Source organism: Aspergillus ochraceoroseus, assembly GCF_002846915.1.
Source record: "Aspergillus ochraceoroseus IBT 24754 chromosome Unknown P175scaffold_3, whole genome shotgun sequence".
Classification (NCBI taxonomy): domain Eukaryota; kingdom Fungi; phylum Ascomycota; class Eurotiomycetes; order Eurotiales; family Aspergillaceae; genus Aspergillus; species Aspergillus ochraceoroseus.
The window spans coordinates 171,769-189,307 of record NW_024468478.1 but is presented as its reverse complement, the minus strand read 5'-3'; the positions used below and the strand labels follow the sequence as shown (position 1 = coordinate 189,307).

Below are 17,539 nucleotides of genomic sequence, written 5' to 3'. Positions count from 1 at the left end.
TAGATCACTGACCTTACCCCGAATTCATCCATTGCGTCCACTCGTCGTTGGAAAATCCGGGCTTCGGTCCCAGTATGTCGCCATTGCCAAAGATGTCGTCGAGCGGCATCCGCATCCCCAGATCAAGACCTGCGCCGAGAGTAGGAGCATCGCCAAGCGGCATATTAAATGCCTGCTCGTCTCGCGTTGAGATTGGCGGCATGGGAGCGGTTTCACGGACCAGGTTGGGTGGTTGGAAGCCGTATCCTTGCCACATGAAGTTCTGGTTGGGGATAGACACGAGGTCCGGACTGTTGACCCCCTCGATGGGTGTGGATCCGTGGGAAACGGGAGATTGAAGTCGCGATCCCGAGAGTCGGCCAGAAAGCGCAGCGCCCATGCTAGCTTTCGGTGCCCCGCCGGAGAAGAGAGAGAAATTCGGAAAGCCATCCAGGGCTGGTGTAGATACGCCTCGGCTAATATTGCCGGAGGCACTGCTTGGGTCCGCATTAGATGAAGACTGCATCCCAGAGATCAACGACGCAGCCGTGTTTCCCGTCCCGTCAAATCGAAGGTGGTCATCCTCCAAGGTGGACATAGGCTGCGTAGGATAAGCAAAGGGGTCATCGGACGGGAACATAATGGGCATGAGGTCGGGGAACGCGGCGTTGGTATTGTGGAATGGGGGCGAACCAAAGTGGCTGGCGGGGGGCGCTTCTCGGATAGGCAACGCCTGCGAGATCGAGGGTGCGTTTGTCGAGGACTGGGTGGACTCTGGAGCAACGGTGCTCGAAGGGGTGGACACGGTGCTTGCTGGGACCTCGGATGTGGAGGGGAACCAGGTCGAGAGATGGCTGCTGCGCGGATTTGGCGCTGGCGAGCGAGCGGTAAGATTATCATCCATACTCTTGGGGGTATTGCTGGACTCGAATTTCGATGGTCTGGTCAGCAGGTGAATAGGGAAAGTGCTGGCCCTTTGTGGTGGCGGCAACTCTGACATTGCTGTGATTGTACTCGTCTGTGGGCCACTGCCAGATGGTGCAGGACGCTTCAAGTTGACTTGGATCGCGGAGCTCTGTCGATTTTTGAGCAATTCAGGGAGATTCTTGAAGAGGCAATTAAGACTTTGTGAACAGCGGTCTGCTGCCAAGCTCTTCTTCGCCAGTCCAGCCAGGGTGTTTTTGCCTTCCATGGCGTCTTTGAGAACGCCATCCTTGGCTGTTGGTGAGTCGGGGTTCTCCAGCACAAAGAAAAGCAGCGACAAGATGGCGAAGTATGTAGTGTACATGGTGAACCAGAAGGATCCATTGAGGAGACCTCTCTTATGCATGCCTGTAGTAATGTGGACGATATTCCGAGAAACACTGACACAAGCGGCAGCACAGGCGTAGGATCGTCGGTCCACCCCTCGGGCTTGGGAGCCACCAGAAACATAATGCAAGAAAGGCCGATACATCACCATTTGTGCGTGTGCGTAACTGATACGGAGGAGTTGTCGTATTCTAATATCCGGTTAGGATCTAATCAAGAAAGGTTCCCCGGGGAACAGAGGGGGAGAGAGAGCTTACCTTTCAATATGTGGAGATACCTCCGTTCCTGGTCGCAGTGCCGCAGGAAGCTCCTCCATCCAGGTTTGAAGATCTCGTTCGATTTCCCGAATTTTGGAGTGGCTCACCACATAACGCTGTTCCGACTTGGAGCGTTGCGCGTGCTTGACAGGGTAAACATATTTCACAATCTTGAGGATAATGTTGGACAACCGAGTGTGCGCATTCGCGCCAATCATGGAGTGTATACGACCCTCGGGAGTCGGCAGGATACCATCCTTGGTAATAAAGTCTCCGTCGATGGGTAAAGGATATTCTTGGTCGATATCATCATCGCTCAGCATCTGCGGGAGACCTAATAGAGTGCTCACGTAGACGTCCATCTTTCGTATGACCCAGAATATGCGTCGACGCATTTCGCGCTCGATGGGATTGAAATCGGCGGTCACAGCACGGTGCAGACCGAGTCGCAAGGCTGATCGTAAGGCGATTCCGATGTATGAATAACAAGTGCTGAGTTTTGCTGATGACTGTAGAAAAAGAACCATAAAGCAGATCGCTTGGAGTGACGTTAAATCACGACAATCCGTAATCTCCAACAGCTGCCGGCCAGCCTTGAAGAATTGAAATCTATGTTACGAATAAGGAGCAGCCCGTTATACATTCGGCGCGGGGGGGGGGGGGGTAAACTTACCCTTGGCCAATGGCACTTTCATATCCCGAAACGTCGAGGGTTCCAGCCCCATCGTCGGAGAATAAACAGCCAACGGATATAACAATGTAAAGCAGGGGTAAAAAGGAGTTCTCCTCATTGCCAAACTGGTCGGGAGGGGTATCATATATCCGATCGAGCATAGCGTAGAAGGTAGGTTCATGCACAAACCGCATCAGGGAACAAGCGTCTTCAAGGGCGTTGTGACAAAGTCGTCGTGCGACATCCCGGGTCGGCAAATCATGGGTTGGGGGCAAGGACGACTCCTGCGGCGATTCCGACATGGGCTTGGGACTGTCCAGGATGTGCTGCAAGGTGGGTCGTGGGCGCATAGGTATCTCAGCAGCCCCGAGCTGTTTCCGTAACCGTCGGATAAAGATGATGCCCGAGGTGTGACCGTGGTAATCCCAGTGACCCTGGTCATCCAACCCAAGATAGCCCGAATTATCGACCATTGACTCAAGTAATGACTCCTCCGCCCCAGCATTGTCTTGCCCCGAGGCTTCCGCGGAGCCATTTGTAGCGGATAGTTGCGGCGCAGGGTGCGACGGTGGCTGCTGAGGTTTCTCTCGCTTGATAGCCGCTAGCAGCTGCTCTGTCGCATGCACGTCAAATTGAGGGTCATCGAGGTTGAGGTCCGGGAGAACAACACGGAGGAGGGATTCAGCCTTGTGTAGGCGGGTTTCGAGCGCTTCGACATATTGGGGGGCAGGGTTGCGGCGGCGATTCGACGGTTGATCGTAGGTGCATTCTACAGGCATCAAGACCGGGTTAGACTGGATCTAGTCGATAGAGCAGGGACAAACGACGAACCATAGCTGTAGACTGTGCAATGCGTACAGGGCTGTTTCCCATCGCACTTGATTTTCTTGCGCCGACACTCATCGCAAGCACGGGTCACTCGGCGTCTCTTTTGCATGGGCAGCGGAGTTTTCCCTTCCTTGGCGTCTGACAACGCATTCTCTCCCGTAGTGAGATCCTGCGAGAGGTTGTGAGCAGGATTCGCGGAGGGGTCAGGGTCATCTTGGGGGTAAAAAGAGGGATCCGGTGAGGGGTCGTCATCGCCAGCATTTTCTGCGGCGTGGAACGGAGCGGGCGGAGACGCCATCGTCAGGAAGAGCGATGCGGGCCGCCAAAGCCGCATTCAACGGAAGATCGGTCAAGCGGGAGGACAGGAGAGAAAAGAGAAGAGAACGCCTGCGTGGTGGTGATCCGACCGTATCGCACCTCCACGAGGGTGGAATTGAGGATTCTCACCGAGTCATCGAAAGGGCACCAGGAGTTGGGGAAGGGAGACGAGGACCGAAAGAAAAGGAGACGATAGATGATTTCTTTCCTTTTGGAAGGGTGTTGTAGGAGGGGGGAAAGGACGAGAGAGAGAAAAAAAAATGTGCGAATCGCAGTGGAGGTGAATGAGTCAAGGAAAAATAAGCCCAAGTCTGAGGCACAGAATGTAATCGCAAGAAGATTGAAGGATGAGAGAATAGAGAGAAACTTCATCTGGAACCAAAATCTTTCTCTACGGACTATATCTTTGCCGCCCTTTGGACCGTGAAATTCTCTGAATCCCCCCCAAGGCCAAACACACTATCTCTCATTTTCTTCGAGGCCATCTCCTGTCATTCATTCCATCTCAATATTCTGGACGACGAAAACTACAGACAACCTGCCTGAGGTTGATGACATCATGAGTCTTTGGTTTACAAAGAATGTACTCCGTTCAGAGTACAGAGTCGAGGTAGTTGACTACTAGTAACTACCCCAATCTCCATCCCGATTCCTGCAGGACTTGTCTGTGGTGCTGATGTATCGGAATCTTCCATCCTGGATCCACTTGCGGGGTTTTTTTTTTTTTTTTTTTTTTTCCCTTGCTTAACATAGAGCAGGCATCACATAGCAGGTGGACGGGGCATCGAGGATTTCCTGCCGTAAAAGGGTCTCCTGCCGCGATACGCAAGGATCTACCAGCCCCATTGACAGGCAGGCAAAGAGTAGTTCTTGGACCCATAGCCACGAGTCGCGACTGAGCCGTTTCGTGACCTTTAACATGCGTCCGGCAAACCACGGTCGACCCCATGGGTTTTGCGTCGTGGGAGAATAGTGGGAGAAGTCGGGAAGGCTTAACCCGTCCAGCAATGCGGTTTCTGAATCGACAGCGATATCGTTACAGGCGAGCAGGATCTGTAGGAGGGCTTCGACAGAGCCACTCGTGTCCACTTCACTCCTCCGCATACTCTCCTCCAAGGTCTCCAGGAATGTTTCGGTATGGAGCGTGGAGTATCGATAGTCCCAGAGCGCAGCATTCAGCATCACGAGGGCAACGAATCGCGCCACAAACTGTTTACGATCCCCCGATGCCGTCAAGCGGAGCATCGGAGGCACGGTGAGGATTTGGTACAGAAGCGAAGTTTCTGCGAAGGCCTGGTAGCGCCGAGACCTAGGATCCTGGTTCACATCATTTCGGGAGGCAAGAGAGAGTTGTTCGCAGTGCTTGAGGAAGTCGACAAACTCGGTGCACTGTTGATGAATCTCGTCGGTCGGCAAGGAAGATGCGGACCACATGGGCTGGCTGGGAAACCCTGTATAAACGCCGTGCTGGTAAAATGGAGACGGGACGGAATGGGTCCCCAAAGGACCTGTGTACAACGGCTGGACATGTTGCCAGGCGTTTGGTTCGAAGGAGAAACTCGGTCCATATGTTTCATACCCGGATAAAATGTAGTCCTGCCAATTGATCAGCTTTGCCAGTCGTGTATTCCTAAATGCTGCCGGTCCACCACGGGCACGGATCATCTCCTGCGCCCCTCGCATGTGGTACCAGCTGATCTCCTTGTGCCCAGGACGCGGATCGAAGTCCTCAAGGGCTGCAGCGCTCAAACTAGAGATGATGGCCTCGTCGGAGATATCATTTCGATTCCGTTCCAGGAGCTCGCGCAGCATCGACGTTGCCTTGTCTCTATGAGCGACGGCATCCACAGTCTCTGTCTCCTTGCGGACCCAATTCCTGGTGTTGGCGGCATGGACGAGAATCGTATTTTGGAACGCGACAGGGCCTTCTAAGCCGAGCGGCACGAACACCTCGATGTACCAATTGTGCGCATTCTGAGAACGAAAGTGCGCGCCGTAAGAACACGCCGGCATGACATTGACGTAGAAATCGAACAGTTCCTTGCCCTCAAGGTCCAGCTCGATGGGGAGACTGTTGAAGGGATCGGTGCGTGCGGCACTCATAATGCTCTTGGGAGAAACGGGCATGTCGACGGGGGATGTCCCGGAGAATGAACAGGGTGTCAGCAGGCCAAATTCGAGGCTGTCGCTATGGCCATCTGTTGCCGGGCGGCGGAAAGGATCGTTGAGTGCAGGTCCAGAAGGCTTAGGGCTAGATCCACGAACGGGGGTGATGCTTGTATATCCGGAGCTCGCAGTTACCCGGACAGAATCGTTGTCAATGTCTATGGCATCCTTATCAGACAGCCTTCCCTGTTTCCGGGTGCCTTTCATCTTGCTCTTTCGGCCTCTTTTTGGCCGAATCGACAGGTCGCTGACTTGCTTCGGTTGTGGTGAGCTCGGACGCGAGATGTAACTAGGGTTGGGATGATCCCCATCTTGTTGGCCGGTACCATCCCGCTTTTGACGGATGTATTCTTGCATAACATGTCGCTTGACTTGGGTGAGATTGTGGCGGCTATCAGTGGAGGAGTCAATGAACTGCCACCTCGTCTGCACCGACGACTTTGGGGGAAGGTGGTTCGGAGCGATGCCCCCAGCCTTGTTCGACATGGTATCTGTCCTGGGACCGAGCTCTTGGATGCAGCAATGGCGACTCTTCGCACTATTGTCCCACTCCACGCTCTCCCTTCTTATTGACGGACAGGAGGAGACCAGCCGGAAAATTTTGGCCGCCCAGAAAGTGGATAATTCATGTCATAAAATCAATTCACAAAGCAGGCAGGCAGGCATCTATCTTGCATCGAAACCCTGGGTAGTCTCCATCTTTAAATGATATGATAAAAACAGGGGCGGACTGATTTAAGGTCAGCATCGACATTTTTAAGTGAGCAGATCCCATCAACGACTTCACAGCTCGAATTTGGCTTCGCACGCGCAACCCTGGGTCCCTGAGTCAAACGAGGACTGTAACCAGTGGTCCACCACCCATGAGTCCACCGCGCCGAGTCCACTATCTCTATTTCCTTCTCACTTAGCCCCAAGCTAAACCGCCCAGATAGAAGCTGGCGGGGTCCTAGTGGGTCGAGCAGCGGAAAAAGTCGAATAGAATCGGACTGCGAATGGACTGACGAAAACGAGGCACATCGGGAAGAAATTCTCACCGATGAATGTTCGGGAAAAATCCGTGACCTTAGATACATACTGGGGTTTTTTTTTTCTTTCTATTTTTTGTACTAGAGACCGATTGGGCTGCGCTATTGTAAGAATTCGAACCGGAGTACCGAGTTGGACTGTAGCCATCTGTCTGGTGTGTATCAGTGCTGCGGAACCATCTTGACTCCAAATCTTTGATGCTATTCCAGGGGATGTTGAAAAACCAAAAATGAGGGAGGGGCCCTCTTTTCTTTGGGGGCCATGGATGGAAGAAAGATCACGACAATGAGAGACTAGAGTACAATTATAGTAACAGATGCATGGCAGGGCAACGAGGTATACCGGGATGATCGCACAAAGTACCTAATACCGCCACTTACATGCACAGATTGTGATCATTTGGAAAAGACTTCACTGCTGTAGTACAACTACTCGTACCAACTGTACTTCTAGACTCCAAGGCCCATAGTGCCTAGTCCCGAGTAATGATTGATTATGGCAAGTTCCACGATCCCACGCCAATCAAAAACCAAAATAGATACTCGGGACCTGGAGCGATCATCACCAACGAGACCCTTGATGGAACGAAATGGCTGCAACTTATAGACCTCTCCGCCCTCTTCCAATGGCGTTAGCATGTACAATAACCACACTTGGAATAGGTCTAAACCTGTCAGTTGCGCGGTCGGTTCCATCCATGAGCCCCAGTAAACCTCGCCCTCAACTTGGGTCATGTCATTCTGGCTTCTTTCCAGCATACAGCCGTCGTTATTTACCAGATACTCGTTGGACCCTTGACTAGAAGCAGAGCAGGGAGGGTATCCTACTACATGGCCCTGGCATTACAACTGTACATCTTGAATTTGGCCCCTTGAACCCCATAGATCGGATGAATCTCTTTGTCGTTATACACCGCTAGACGCCGCTAGACACCGCTAGTTATTGTCCCTCCAAGTCATATATATATCTGCGAGGAATTAGACGGCATTGATAGCGGGTCTAGAGAGACTCTGCCCCGGTAACGACCGTAATCCAAATCAAGGCCTCCATATCGCATTACACTCCAACCCGTGAAGATGATTCGGCGTGGGAGGTGGCTTTTCGGCAGGCCGGCTGTGAATGTTAGCAAAGTAACCGGTTCCCTAACCAAGGGATGGTTGGAATCATATGCAAGACTTGAAGGAAGGTTGGATCAAGAAAAGATGGAAAGATGGAAGGAAGAAGCGAGAAGCGAGAAGCGACCACCGGCGTTTCTCACCGCCTTGGCTAGATTACGCTAGTGCCTAAAGTATCAGGCACCCATCATTATCAAGCCTTATCCCCAACTCCGCGTCCCCGACCGCGCAAATTTCCCTTCTACGCGTATACGCAGCATTTCGTTCCTTTTTTTTTTTTTTTCCCACTTCAAGGTCTTCTATTCGCCAGTCTGGAGCTTTCTGAAGCTCGTGGGGTCTTTATTGTCCCTTAGATAAGGGTCTTGTTATCTTGAAAAGTTAGAGCTGTTGTTGTCGCCAACCGAGGCAGGTCACCGAAATTCTGGCTTCTCTTTTTTTTTTCGCATTCAGCACTGAACACCTTCATCGTCGCTCCCTGTTGTGATAAAAAAAAAAAAGGATAATCCGTCCAGCGTCTTGCGAAATCTGTCCTCAATACACACCCATTCTGGGAACTCTCTCCGGACTTCGAAACGGTCTCCCATCATTGCGCCCGTTCCCTGATGATGCCTTGCACACATGTGACAAACGTGACATCCACCTAGTACCCGCGAAACCTTTCACAGTGCCACTTCCAGTATTCGTCGGCATCTATCGCGTTGCCCAGAAAACCTTTACTATTACCCGTTTTGCAATTTACGATACTATCAGCACAGCAGACGACCAGTGTTGGGGACTTAAGCGGGTCGCAGGGATACCCGCGCTGCGATGGCGGCGGATACAACCGTGCTTGCGAAACAGAGCCAGGCGAATGGCTCCGTTGACACCAAACCGAAGAAGTTCAATCCATATGAAACGAACCCGGATTTAGTGCCAAAAGATGACCCATTCCGTCTACGAAGCGTGCAATACGGACGGTATCGACCACAAAAGGACGATTTCCACCCTCGGTATAACGATTGGTCTCAATCAGATCCAGAAGCGATAAATTACTGGGAACAAACGGTGAAGTCCTTGTGGACTCCCGAAAACTCATTGAAACTACAGGGTACAAGAGAAGCATATGCTGCGGGCAGCGTAATCATAAGGGTTGACCAGGGAAATGCGATTGATGCTTTGGCTGACAAGTTCTCCTGCGTGAATGCAAATGAATTGAGCGCATCCAGGAAGGCGGAAGACACACTTAAAGAATTGGGGATTTCCGTTCCCAAAATTTACTTCTGCGGGACAATCTCTGGGAAGAATGTCACTGTGGAGACCAGGATCCCCGGTGTTTCTCTAGACGTCGCCTGGAGGTATCTCGCGGTGGACAAAATTGAGGCCCTGAAACAACAATGTCGTCGTGTTTTGCAACGTCTAAGTGGTGTGGGTGGCTCCCCTGGACATCCATCCTATGTGTGCAGTGGGCTCAATTCCCATCAACCGTCCAAAACCCAAGGCTCAGAGCGAGATTTACTCTTCAATGCCACTGGAAAATCTGACGATCTTTCTCTTGTTCACAACAACATGGTCTTAGCCAATATCATTGTGAACAATGACCGGGTTGTGGGAATTACTGGCTGGCGAGAAAGCGGATACTTTGGCTTTGAGAGAGCTAACAAGGTGCATCGACTGATCCGAGTGCCGCAAATGGTCTCATCCTTGTTCTTGGAAAGTGACGACCAGGATATTAAATCCTGGGCCGATCTATACGAAGGTCTCTGTAGTTCTCCTTCAGAGAATGGTTCAACAAACGAACACGGTATCTCAACACACCCAGTGAAAACCGAGCCGTCTTCCATGAATTTGGATAAAGTTCCCTTGAGTGAAGAAACCCGGGGGTTGCCTCAACTCGATGGCGCCGACTTTCCCGAGGAGCACCCGACCCCCAGAAAAGTTGCCAGCCTCAAAAATCAAGGCAATTCGAGAGCATCCTCCTCGGATCGATCCTCGCCGGCTCTATCCATAAAACCTGGAGCAGGCCCTGCTAAAAGACCAGCCTCTGCTGCAACGAAGAAAGGCATCGGAAAGAAATCTATTAAGAAACGCAAGCTCGAAGATCAAGATAACGAGAGCGTAAGCAGTCGCCGTTCGAATACCCCCTTGTCTTCCCGCCCGAGCAAGACGCCAGGGGTAAAAAAGCAGAGTTCCGCATCTATATCGAGTTCTCCAGCGCCGGAAAGCAAGAGGAAATTCACCAAGAAGACTGCCGCTGAAGAAGACGATGATTCCGACGATAATGATGAGATTTTCTGCATCTGCCGAAGGCCAGATAATCACACATGGATGATCGGATGCGACGGCGGTTGTGAGGATTGGTTTCACGGAAAATGCGTCAATATAGACCCGCGGGATTCTGAATTAATCGACAAGTATATTTGTAGGTGCCAGTGCCACAAACTGCGTTCCAGTGCTAACAATGTTATAGGCCCGAACTGCAAAGAGAATGGAAAAGGGTGGACAACCTGGAAGCCAATGTGTCGTCTCAAAGAATGTCGGAAGGCTGCCCGTTTTAACAGGAAGAATCCAAGCAAGTACTGTTCCGATGAACATGGCCTAGAATTCATGCGGCAAAAGGCTCAACATCTAAATCTGACGCCCAGGATGGGCTCCCAGAAGCCAATTTCAATCCAAAGGGCTATTGCCAACGGTATCGACCATTCAAGAGATGACGATAGCGAGTTTGAGGGATCCCATATTGAGGATGGGGTTGCCTCCGTCAATGGCGATAAGGCTGGAAGCATGGAAGACCTTGGAAGCAGGGGCGGCATTCTTACTGCTGGTGACCTTGCGGCCGTAGTAATGCGAGTTGTCTCAGCACAAGAATTTCGCAAGCTTGGTGCCAATATCGTGTCGCCTCCACCTGAAGACAAAGATACTGATGCAGAAACAAATTCCGGCAAAAAGCTTGGCTTGGATGTCCATATCGATGATCTTAATTATTCTCCAGACGAAACGCACAAAATTGCCAAGCTCCGCAAACGGCGAGACGAATTACACCATCGCAAAGATATGCTTACTGCGCGAAACGCATTCCTCGCACTTCTTCGCCAAAGATCCAAGAGTATACTTGAGGTATTGAAGAAAAAGGATCCAAAAGGAGGCTGGAAAGATATCTGTGGCTTCGACTCCAGATTAGCCTGGTCTGACGAGGAGTTTGACCAATGGAGGCTGTCGGACATTGGGAAGAAAGCACTTGAGGAAGGTACAGCTGAAGCCCTCGCGTTGAGCTACCCTACTTCCGTCGATGAAGACGGTGATACGGCTATGGATGGCGTCAATGCTGAGGATGAGCTCGCGGTTCTATCCCGAGGGGTTTGTACGAAGAAACGCTGCGAAAGACATAAGCAATGGCTTAAGGTCCAGCAGCAGGATTTACTATTCGAGGAAAATACCCTTGTGCAAGACCTCGCTGAATGCGAGAAAGAAGCTCAAAATGTTGTGGAACGAGTGGTGCTCAGGATGTGGGCTGAGAAAGACAACGCTCAAAATGGCAGCTAGCACACCGGTCTGGGTCGTTCCCTATTATTTCTCCTCAAACATCTTATTTTCCTTCATCCTTTTGCTTGCACCTGCTTTTCGGGCTGTTGGGATATACTTATTCGTCCTATTCGCCGATTTTTAAAACATGAAAGGACGTGTATCATGGAGTTCGGTCGGTTTGGTGGTTTGTGTTCCTCACGGGTTGCATAAGACAGGCGTATTTTGGTACCTGACAGGAAAGATAAAAGCTTGAGCATGCTTGGGATAGATATTGTAAGATAGTGTGCGACGCGGAATGAAACGTGACATACTTGTCCACCCTAACGGCATCGTGATGTCGCCCAAGGTAGTCGACTAGTCAGTTTTCACTTTTTCCTATCCCATGCGCACCATTTCCCTACATTATTCCCAAGCCGATCTTTGATCACCTCAACCACAGGAATCGATCTCGTATAGGATAATAAGAAATGCGTATCAATGCCCTGTTCCACCGTCCTCATCAGCAAACTGGGGAACAAAGACGCGTCGGCAACCCGGAAGATCGAATTGATTCCATCTTCCCGCGTAAAACGGAACTGCTGGTTCTCATCTTCCCTTCGAAATTGAGAATCCTGGGCCCCCGAAAAGCCCCCGGGCGCCATCGGTCCAACCCCGCTCGTATTCACAAGCATCACTGAAAGATTAGACCGATGCGTTCTCGACAACTGTGTTATAGTACGGATGATACTGGTTAAAACCGCTGCTCCTCTAACGGCATTTGAGGCGCGGATTACGCTCTCCGCTAATGTATCCAGACCAGTGATGATAAGAACCGTTGCGTGCCCTTTGCGCGCTGGCTCTGGCTCTGGGTGTGCGTGGTTCCACTGGTCTTCAGGATGCTCCCATAGACTATGCAATGTACCTGAGACTTCAGTGATAGCCTGCGCGGCTGCAGCCAAGTCAAAGACGGGGAATAGCTGAACGGAATCAAGGCAAGAGATTGCCTCGTTGCGGGATAGAGCAGGCTCGCGGGGCAGAGAGAGTAAGGATGCGAGGAGTTTCTTGGGAGAAAAGGCATCGAAATTCGCCGGGTGGATTATGAATGCTTTATTTCTAGGATGTGGAGCTGAAGAGACTTTGCATAGCCATTTTGTAAGGAGATATCGTGGAGTCTTAATGGAGGGCTGTTAGTATTGGGACGTAGACATAGGAGGCAGGGCATCCTACCTCGCCTATAAATTCATCGTCGTTTCCATCGGGGCTTCTCCCGCGTAAGCGTGAGAATCCAAGTACGGTTCCAGGCCGGAAGATGTCGTTCGGATAATGCTGCAGCCCGTTTTCAATGCTGGGCTTTAGATTCCACGCATCTAAGCTATTTGGCTCGGGTTTGTTATATCCTGAACCCGAGTCACCTTCCGCGTCTGAGGTACCAGGCGGTTGCTCTGGGAGTTGAAGAAGAGTATGAGCTAGAACTGGAATAGCGGGCTCAGTACAGTATGGATTGATGTCAGAAGACATCGTGATGTTGGATGGGTGTGAACTGGTCCAGAAGCTCAATGTCTCTGGAATTGTCGGCAATTAATTTTCATCTGACCCGGTGTGCAAATCTATTCAGTTAACTAGTTATCTTGGATAGATATTATTAATCGATAGTAATTTGAGCCATGATTCCATTTCTTAGAATTTCTGGCTGCTATGCTCCGACACGCGGGTGTCTGTAAGAGTAGAGTTGTAAGACGAGACGCGAGATGAATAGATGTCCCACCATGTTGCAGCCCGATTCCTAAGGCATCGATTTAGTTATACATCGAAATATTTCGACCTGGCTCATTGCAGTACATAGCACATTATACCTGTAGCCACCGCTAGTCTACTTGAAGCACGTTTATCAAAACACAAAGACCAGGGTAGGAACCATATGATACTATTTTAGTGTTGCCGGTATTTCGTAGGTATTATTAGATCGGTGAAACTATCAAAACGCCTATGCAGCATCCTCTACCCGAGCCAATGAGTTGTCTTCACAAGTAACTGTTTTTACAGGCTTTTTAATCCAAGTGCCATTGTCATCATGTGCCCATCCTCCCTGTTCTAGCATATCTCCAAGTATGGAAGATAATTCAGCCCGGAGGGCATCAAACTCATAGTCACATGCAATGAATTTCTCAAGACGGCCCATATTACCTGAGTCTCTAACATCGTGAGCAATGAGTGAGTATCCCGTAGCTAGCTCCATCCAGGGGTCGCTGGGATCCATAGAGCCGCGTTGTTCAATCTCTGTAATCCTATCATTTCGAGAAGGCCCAAGTCGAATAATGAGAGTCTGCAGGTTTTTCATTAGGCCTACAGCATCTTGAACCAACTTCACATGGTTGTAAAATGGGAACACCGCCACATAGGTGAAGGAGGTAATATTCTGCAGCGACATAGATAGGCGTGATACGTCAAGCTGGGAGTCGCTTGTCGCTACCGTGCCCCAGCTGGTGAAAAGCGATGGGACAAGGAAGAGGAAGTACTCATAATGATTATATGCCTTGAGTGAAGAGGACTCGTTGAAAAGCATGGAGGACCAGGGGCGAGCATCAAGCAAGCTCGGTGTCCCATCTGTTCGCAAAGCCGTTGTCGGGCCAGAGGTCCGCCGGTTGCGCTCAAGATGCAAGATTTGAGATGAAATCTCAAACGCCCAGCTGTGACCATCCATTATCTTCATGCCTAACATGGCTCCTATGAATAATGGTGGAGCTACAACTGTGATGCGTAACGGGTCGATAGAGCCCAGGACGCGTCGCCACCACAGAGGATCTTCACGGCTTTCAGGACTATCCTTTCCTATCACCACAATCGAGGTGACTTTGTGAGCCAGATCCGACTTGGATATGAATGACAGATATCCGTCCACATCTTTCACGTTGAAGCAGCTATGCGCGAAGAGCAAAGGGCGCACGAGATTCAGGAAGCGAGAGCAAGTTCGCGACAGGTATTTTAAATCACGGGTCTTCGAGCTAATAATATTGGTATTGGGTGGCTTGTGTAGCCCATTCAAGGAAGGGGGAGGGGTAGAAATAAGGGAAATAATTTGGTCGAGAAGCTCATTTGGGAGCAACTCAAACGGGGATGGCTGTGACGGCATTGTCTGAAGACCTGTAGGAATCAGCTTTCGGTGAGCATCACATCATGTAAATTTTCCACAGAAGGGCGATTATGAGCCTATCTCCCCAAGATCAACTGGAATTATGAGGTGACGTTATTTCGCAATAATCTCATGGTATTAAATCGTCAAAAGGGCAGTTGATGGAGTCGCACGAAAGCTGTGGGGTGGCCGGAGTACGGCAAGCCAAGTATCTCCGCCTGCGTTTTTGTGAGCTCCAAAGTCTATACAACCTTGGAAGCCAAAAACCATTAATTTCCACAGAGAAGAATTATTTATATCTCAGGGGTAATCTTCAAATCCTTGACCCTAAAGCTAAGGCTCTATTTCCCACAATTGGATGCTATTTTGGATACGTTGCAGTATGTACGTCTTTTTCTGCCGGTATGTTTGTCTTTTGGCCCTTGACCGCCCTTATTTGTCACATTCGGTCGATGCACGTGATCTACAGCATAATTTCTTGCCCAGCTACAATCAGACTACAATTATCCATCTCCAGGATCAAATATCTTTCCTAGGCTTGTCAACATGGGTTCCGTGGTTCTCCCCCATTTGCGTACAGCTTGGCACGTTGATCAGGCGATTCTTTCCGAAGAGGAGAGATTAGTGGTATGTATATCAAACCATCGCTTGAGAGCATGTATTGAGAGTTGCACATTCGAACAATAGGTGATTCGATTTGGACGCGACCACGATGTTGACTGTAAGTGTCCCGGGAATCCGTGTAGCCTAGCTCTGTGATAGTGTACTAATTATTCGTTGCAGGCATGCGCCAAGATGAGGTTCTTTTCAAGATTGCTGAACGAGTGAAGAGTGAGTCAACCCCCATGTTGCTCCAGTTTATTATCCCTATTTCCATTCAACGCCTATCTGTGAATGCGCACTGCAGATATCATCCTGGAACCAACAGGAAATACTGACTGCTTAAGACTTTGCCGTAATCTACCTCTGTGATATCGACGAGGTACCTGAATTCAACACCATGTATGAATTATTTGATCCGATGACGATCATGTTCTTCTTCCGGAACAAACACATCATGTGCGATTTCGGTACCGGAAACAACAACAAGTTGAACTGGGTACTCGAAGACAAACAAGAATTGATCGATATTATCGAAACGATCTACAAGGGCGCCAGAAAAGGACGAGGTCTCGTCGTTAGTCCTAAAGGTGAGCAGACAGCCTGCTTTCACTTCAATAACCCTGAGCTAATAAATGCTTGTAGATTACTCTACAAGATACCGCTACTGATTTCCTTCCGACTGTACGGAGTATGGCAAAGACTTCTGGCGATAAGCGCTTTGATATCAATTTAATGAATTTATGAATATTACCAAGACGTGCTAAAGATGACTTCTATTACGATGAATATTTCAATATCAGAAAGAAGCTCGAAATACTTGTCCGATCGGCTCAGCCAACCAAGTATAGATTTAGAAGGATAATAAACACAGTTCAGCATAAACCGACCCTCTTTAATCAGCGTCATCAAATACAACTTGGAAGTAGAACAATCTTAATCTTTAAAGAAGAAAGAGAAGTATTTATTATGGTAAAAAAATATTCTACCATTCCGCACATTCTCATTTTAATCTTGCACTTTTGTAAAATCCATCTGATAACTAAACCCGAGGCGTGCCCCATCAGCCAAATAAATAACTCAATGTACATATTGCGGCAAAATCCGCACCCCACAATTTCTTCAACTCTTCGACGCAACACCAAAATATCACCACCTCTTGACTCCATTAAATATCTCCCATAAGAAGCGTAACAAAGCACAAGCAAATCACGACACGTAAGATGATTGATCGCGAGATTTTCGAAAACCTCCAATCGAAGATTGACGAGGAGGCAGCTGTTCGAGATGTACGTTCCACAATTTCCTCTGCCCTGTCTGTCATCATACCAACCTAGGTAGAAGAGAAGATTAAAACTAACATGGTTCCTGTATCTAGGAGCTGCATGAAATCGTACAGAACCTTGCAAGAAAAGGTCCCCCCCCCCCCCAAAAAGTTCAGCTGAGATTGCTACGGGCAGGAGAGCTGATACGAGCAATCTACTACTACTACTACTAACTACTACCTAGGACGATCTACACAAGCGACCCTTTCCCGGGCTCATTCTACACCTGCGGACCAATGTATGCCACGCCACTTTCTTGAGCCTTCCTCTGTTCATAAAGGCTTTGCGTACCTAGGTGCTGATTACTACTTACCTACCTGATAGTGAAGCCGGTTCTTGCAGACGCCACCGAAGAAATCCTTGCTCAGCGAGAGGAAGTCTCCCGATTGAAGGCCGTAGCCGACAAGCATCCGTTTTACAAATATAACGGACTCTGGACGCGTGAATTACAGAATCTCGTCAGTATTTGTTTGGCGTTCTTATTCTCGTACTAATGTTTCATTGAAGGTCTCGTCTATTGAGCTGTGTGCATGGCTCGGCGGACTCCAGGAGTACAAATGCTCCAGCTCTGCCTCGTTCCTAACGATCGAGGAAGTTGGCAAGTTTCTTGATAGTATGCCCTCCCCCCCTCCCCCCATCCCTTTGCTTTTTTTTTTTTTTGTTTGTTTTTTTTTCTCGATGGACTTTGAACAATTGACACATACCCATCGAGCGATGTATAGTCCCTGTGAACTTGAAAGGAGAGGACGCCTTCCATCTTACGATTGAGGAGTATCTTCTTGCGCTTATCGCGATGGTTGAGGAACTGGTTAGTCTGGTTTTCTTTTTATCCTTCGGTCCCTTGGTTAGGAAGATGTTGCGTTCTAACTCTTTAGGCCCGTCTTGCTGTCAACTCGGTCACTTTGGGCGATTTCGACCGGCCCATGCAGATTGGGAATTTCATCAAAGATCTCTTTTCCGGGTTCCAATTGCTGAATCTGAAGAATGATATTCTGCGGAAACGGAGTGATGGGATCAAGTACAGTGTAAGTTTTTCTTTTTCTTTTTTCTTTTTTTTTTCTTTTCTCTATATCAAGATATTGAGTTACAGTACTGATCGATCGAGCAGGTCAAAAAGGTCGAGGACGTGGTTTACGATCTGTCGCTGCGGAATTTGATTCCGAAAGGAACAAGCGCTGCGCAGTAAACTTCTTCAATGAAGAATCATTTGCAGGAGACTTTTTTTTATGCAACAGTATGCAGTAAACAATGTTAGAAAAACATGAATCAACTGGACAATGACTACTAGTTCTCCAGTAGGCAGGCAACCCAAGTCGTGGCCGATTAGG

At 49.4% G+C, this 17,539-nt stretch overlaps 7 protein-coding genes across 7 annotated transcripts; 3 read left to right on the top strand and 4 right to left on the bottom strand.

The window, feature by feature from the left end:
• Positions 1-13: 13 nt before the first annotated feature.
• On the bottom strand, positions 14-3,346 carry P175DRAFT_0435627 (putative C6 transcription factor (Mut3); the record flags this gene model as incomplete). The annotated part of the gene is made up of 4 exons (XM_040893744.1): positions 14-1,481; positions 1,548-2,156; positions 2,221-2,989; positions 3,052-3,346. The coding sequence occupies 4 exons, from the start codon at positions 3,344-3,346 to the stop codon at positions 14-16; spliced, it is 3,141 nt and encodes a 1,046-aa protein (XP_040752741.1).
• A 730-nt stretch (positions 3,347-4,076) lies between these two features.
• Positions 4,077-6,513, bottom strand: P175DRAFT_0500255 (sigma-70 region 2 family protein). Its single transcript, XM_040896917.1, has one exon. It carries the CDS (start codon positions 6,016-6,018, stop codon positions 4,111-4,113), a length of 1,908 nt encoding a protein of 635 aa, XP_040752740.1. The 5' UTR covers positions 6,019-6,513; the 3' UTR covers positions 4,077-4,110.
• Positions 6,514-8,483: 1,970 nt separating this feature from the next.
• On the top strand, positions 8,484-11,195 carry P175DRAFT_0530843 (putative PHD transcription factor; the record flags this gene model as incomplete). The annotated part of the gene is made up of 2 exons (XM_040899819.1): positions 8,484-10,074; positions 10,123-11,195. 2 exons carry the CDS (start codon positions 8,484-8,486, stop codon positions 11,193-11,195), a joined length of 2,664 nt encoding a protein of 887 aa, XP_040752739.1.
• On the bottom strand, positions 11,114-12,805 carry P175DRAFT_0455789 (uncharacterized protein). The gene is made up of 3 exons (XM_040894609.1): positions 12,384-12,805; positions 12,067-12,328; positions 11,114-12,021 (listed from the first exon to the last, which is right to left on the bottom strand). Exons 1-3 carry the CDS (start codon positions 12,672-12,674, stop codon positions 11,543-11,545), a joined length of 1,032 nt encoding a protein of 343 aa, XP_040752738.1. The 5' UTR covers positions 12,675-12,805; the 3' UTR covers positions 11,114-11,542.
• A 257-nt stretch (positions 12,806-13,062) lies between these two features.
• P175DRAFT_0500250 (F-box domain protein) lies at positions 13,063-14,432 on the bottom strand. The gene has a single exon (XM_040896916.1). It carries the CDS (start codon positions 14,284-14,286, stop codon positions 13,141-13,143), a length of 1,146 nt encoding a protein of 381 aa, XP_040752737.1. The 5' UTR covers positions 14,287-14,432; the 3' UTR covers positions 13,063-13,140.
• A 400-nt stretch (positions 14,433-14,832) lies between these two features.
• P175DRAFT_0556324 (DIM1 family thioredoxin-like protein) lies at positions 14,833-15,809 on the top strand (the record flags this gene model as incomplete). Its single annotated transcript, XM_040900689.1, has 5 exons — positions 14,833-14,913; positions 14,974-15,007; positions 15,070-15,117; positions 15,234-15,476; positions 15,532-15,809. The coding sequence occupies 5 exons, from the start codon at positions 14,833-14,835 to the stop codon at positions 15,555-15,557; spliced, it is 432 nt and encodes a 143-aa protein (XP_040752736.1). The 3' UTR covers positions 15,558-15,809.
• A 300-nt stretch (positions 15,810-16,109) lies between these two features.
• Positions 16,110-17,397, top strand: P175DRAFT_0435899 (translin; the record flags this gene model as incomplete). The annotated part of the gene is made up of 8 exons (XM_040893766.1): positions 16,110-16,175; positions 16,265-16,301; positions 16,396-16,449; positions 16,536-16,669; positions 16,719-16,824; positions 16,934-17,019; positions 17,087-17,236; positions 17,320-17,397. 8 exons carry the CDS (start codon positions 16,110-16,112, stop codon positions 17,395-17,397), a joined length of 711 nt encoding a protein of 236 aa, XP_040752735.1.
• Between the last annotated feature and the right edge of the window lie 142 nt (positions 17,398-17,539).

Bases quoted from the DNA above. Each gene is read 5' to 3' on its own strand.
- P175DRAFT_0500255 (XM_040896917.1), bottom strand. From the start codon at position 6,018: ATGTCGAACAAGGCTGGGGGCATCGCTCCGAACCACCTTCCCCCAAAG.
- P175DRAFT_0455789 (XM_040894609.1), bottom strand. From the start codon at position 12,674: ATGTCTTCTGACATCAATCCATACTGTACTGAGCCCGCTATTCCAGTT. The intron at 12,329-12,383 runs GTAGGATGCCCT...CCCTCCATTAAG, and splicing joins ACGATGAATTTATAGGCGAG to ACTCCACGATATCTCCTTAC. The intron at 12,022-12,066 runs GTCTATGGGAGC...ACGCACACCCAG, and splicing joins AGTCTCAGGTACATTGCATA to AGCCAGAGCCAGCGCGCAAA.
- P175DRAFT_0500250 (XM_040896916.1), bottom strand. From the start codon at position 14,286: ATGCCGTCACAGCCATCCCCGTTTGAGTTGCTCCCAAATGAGCTTCTC.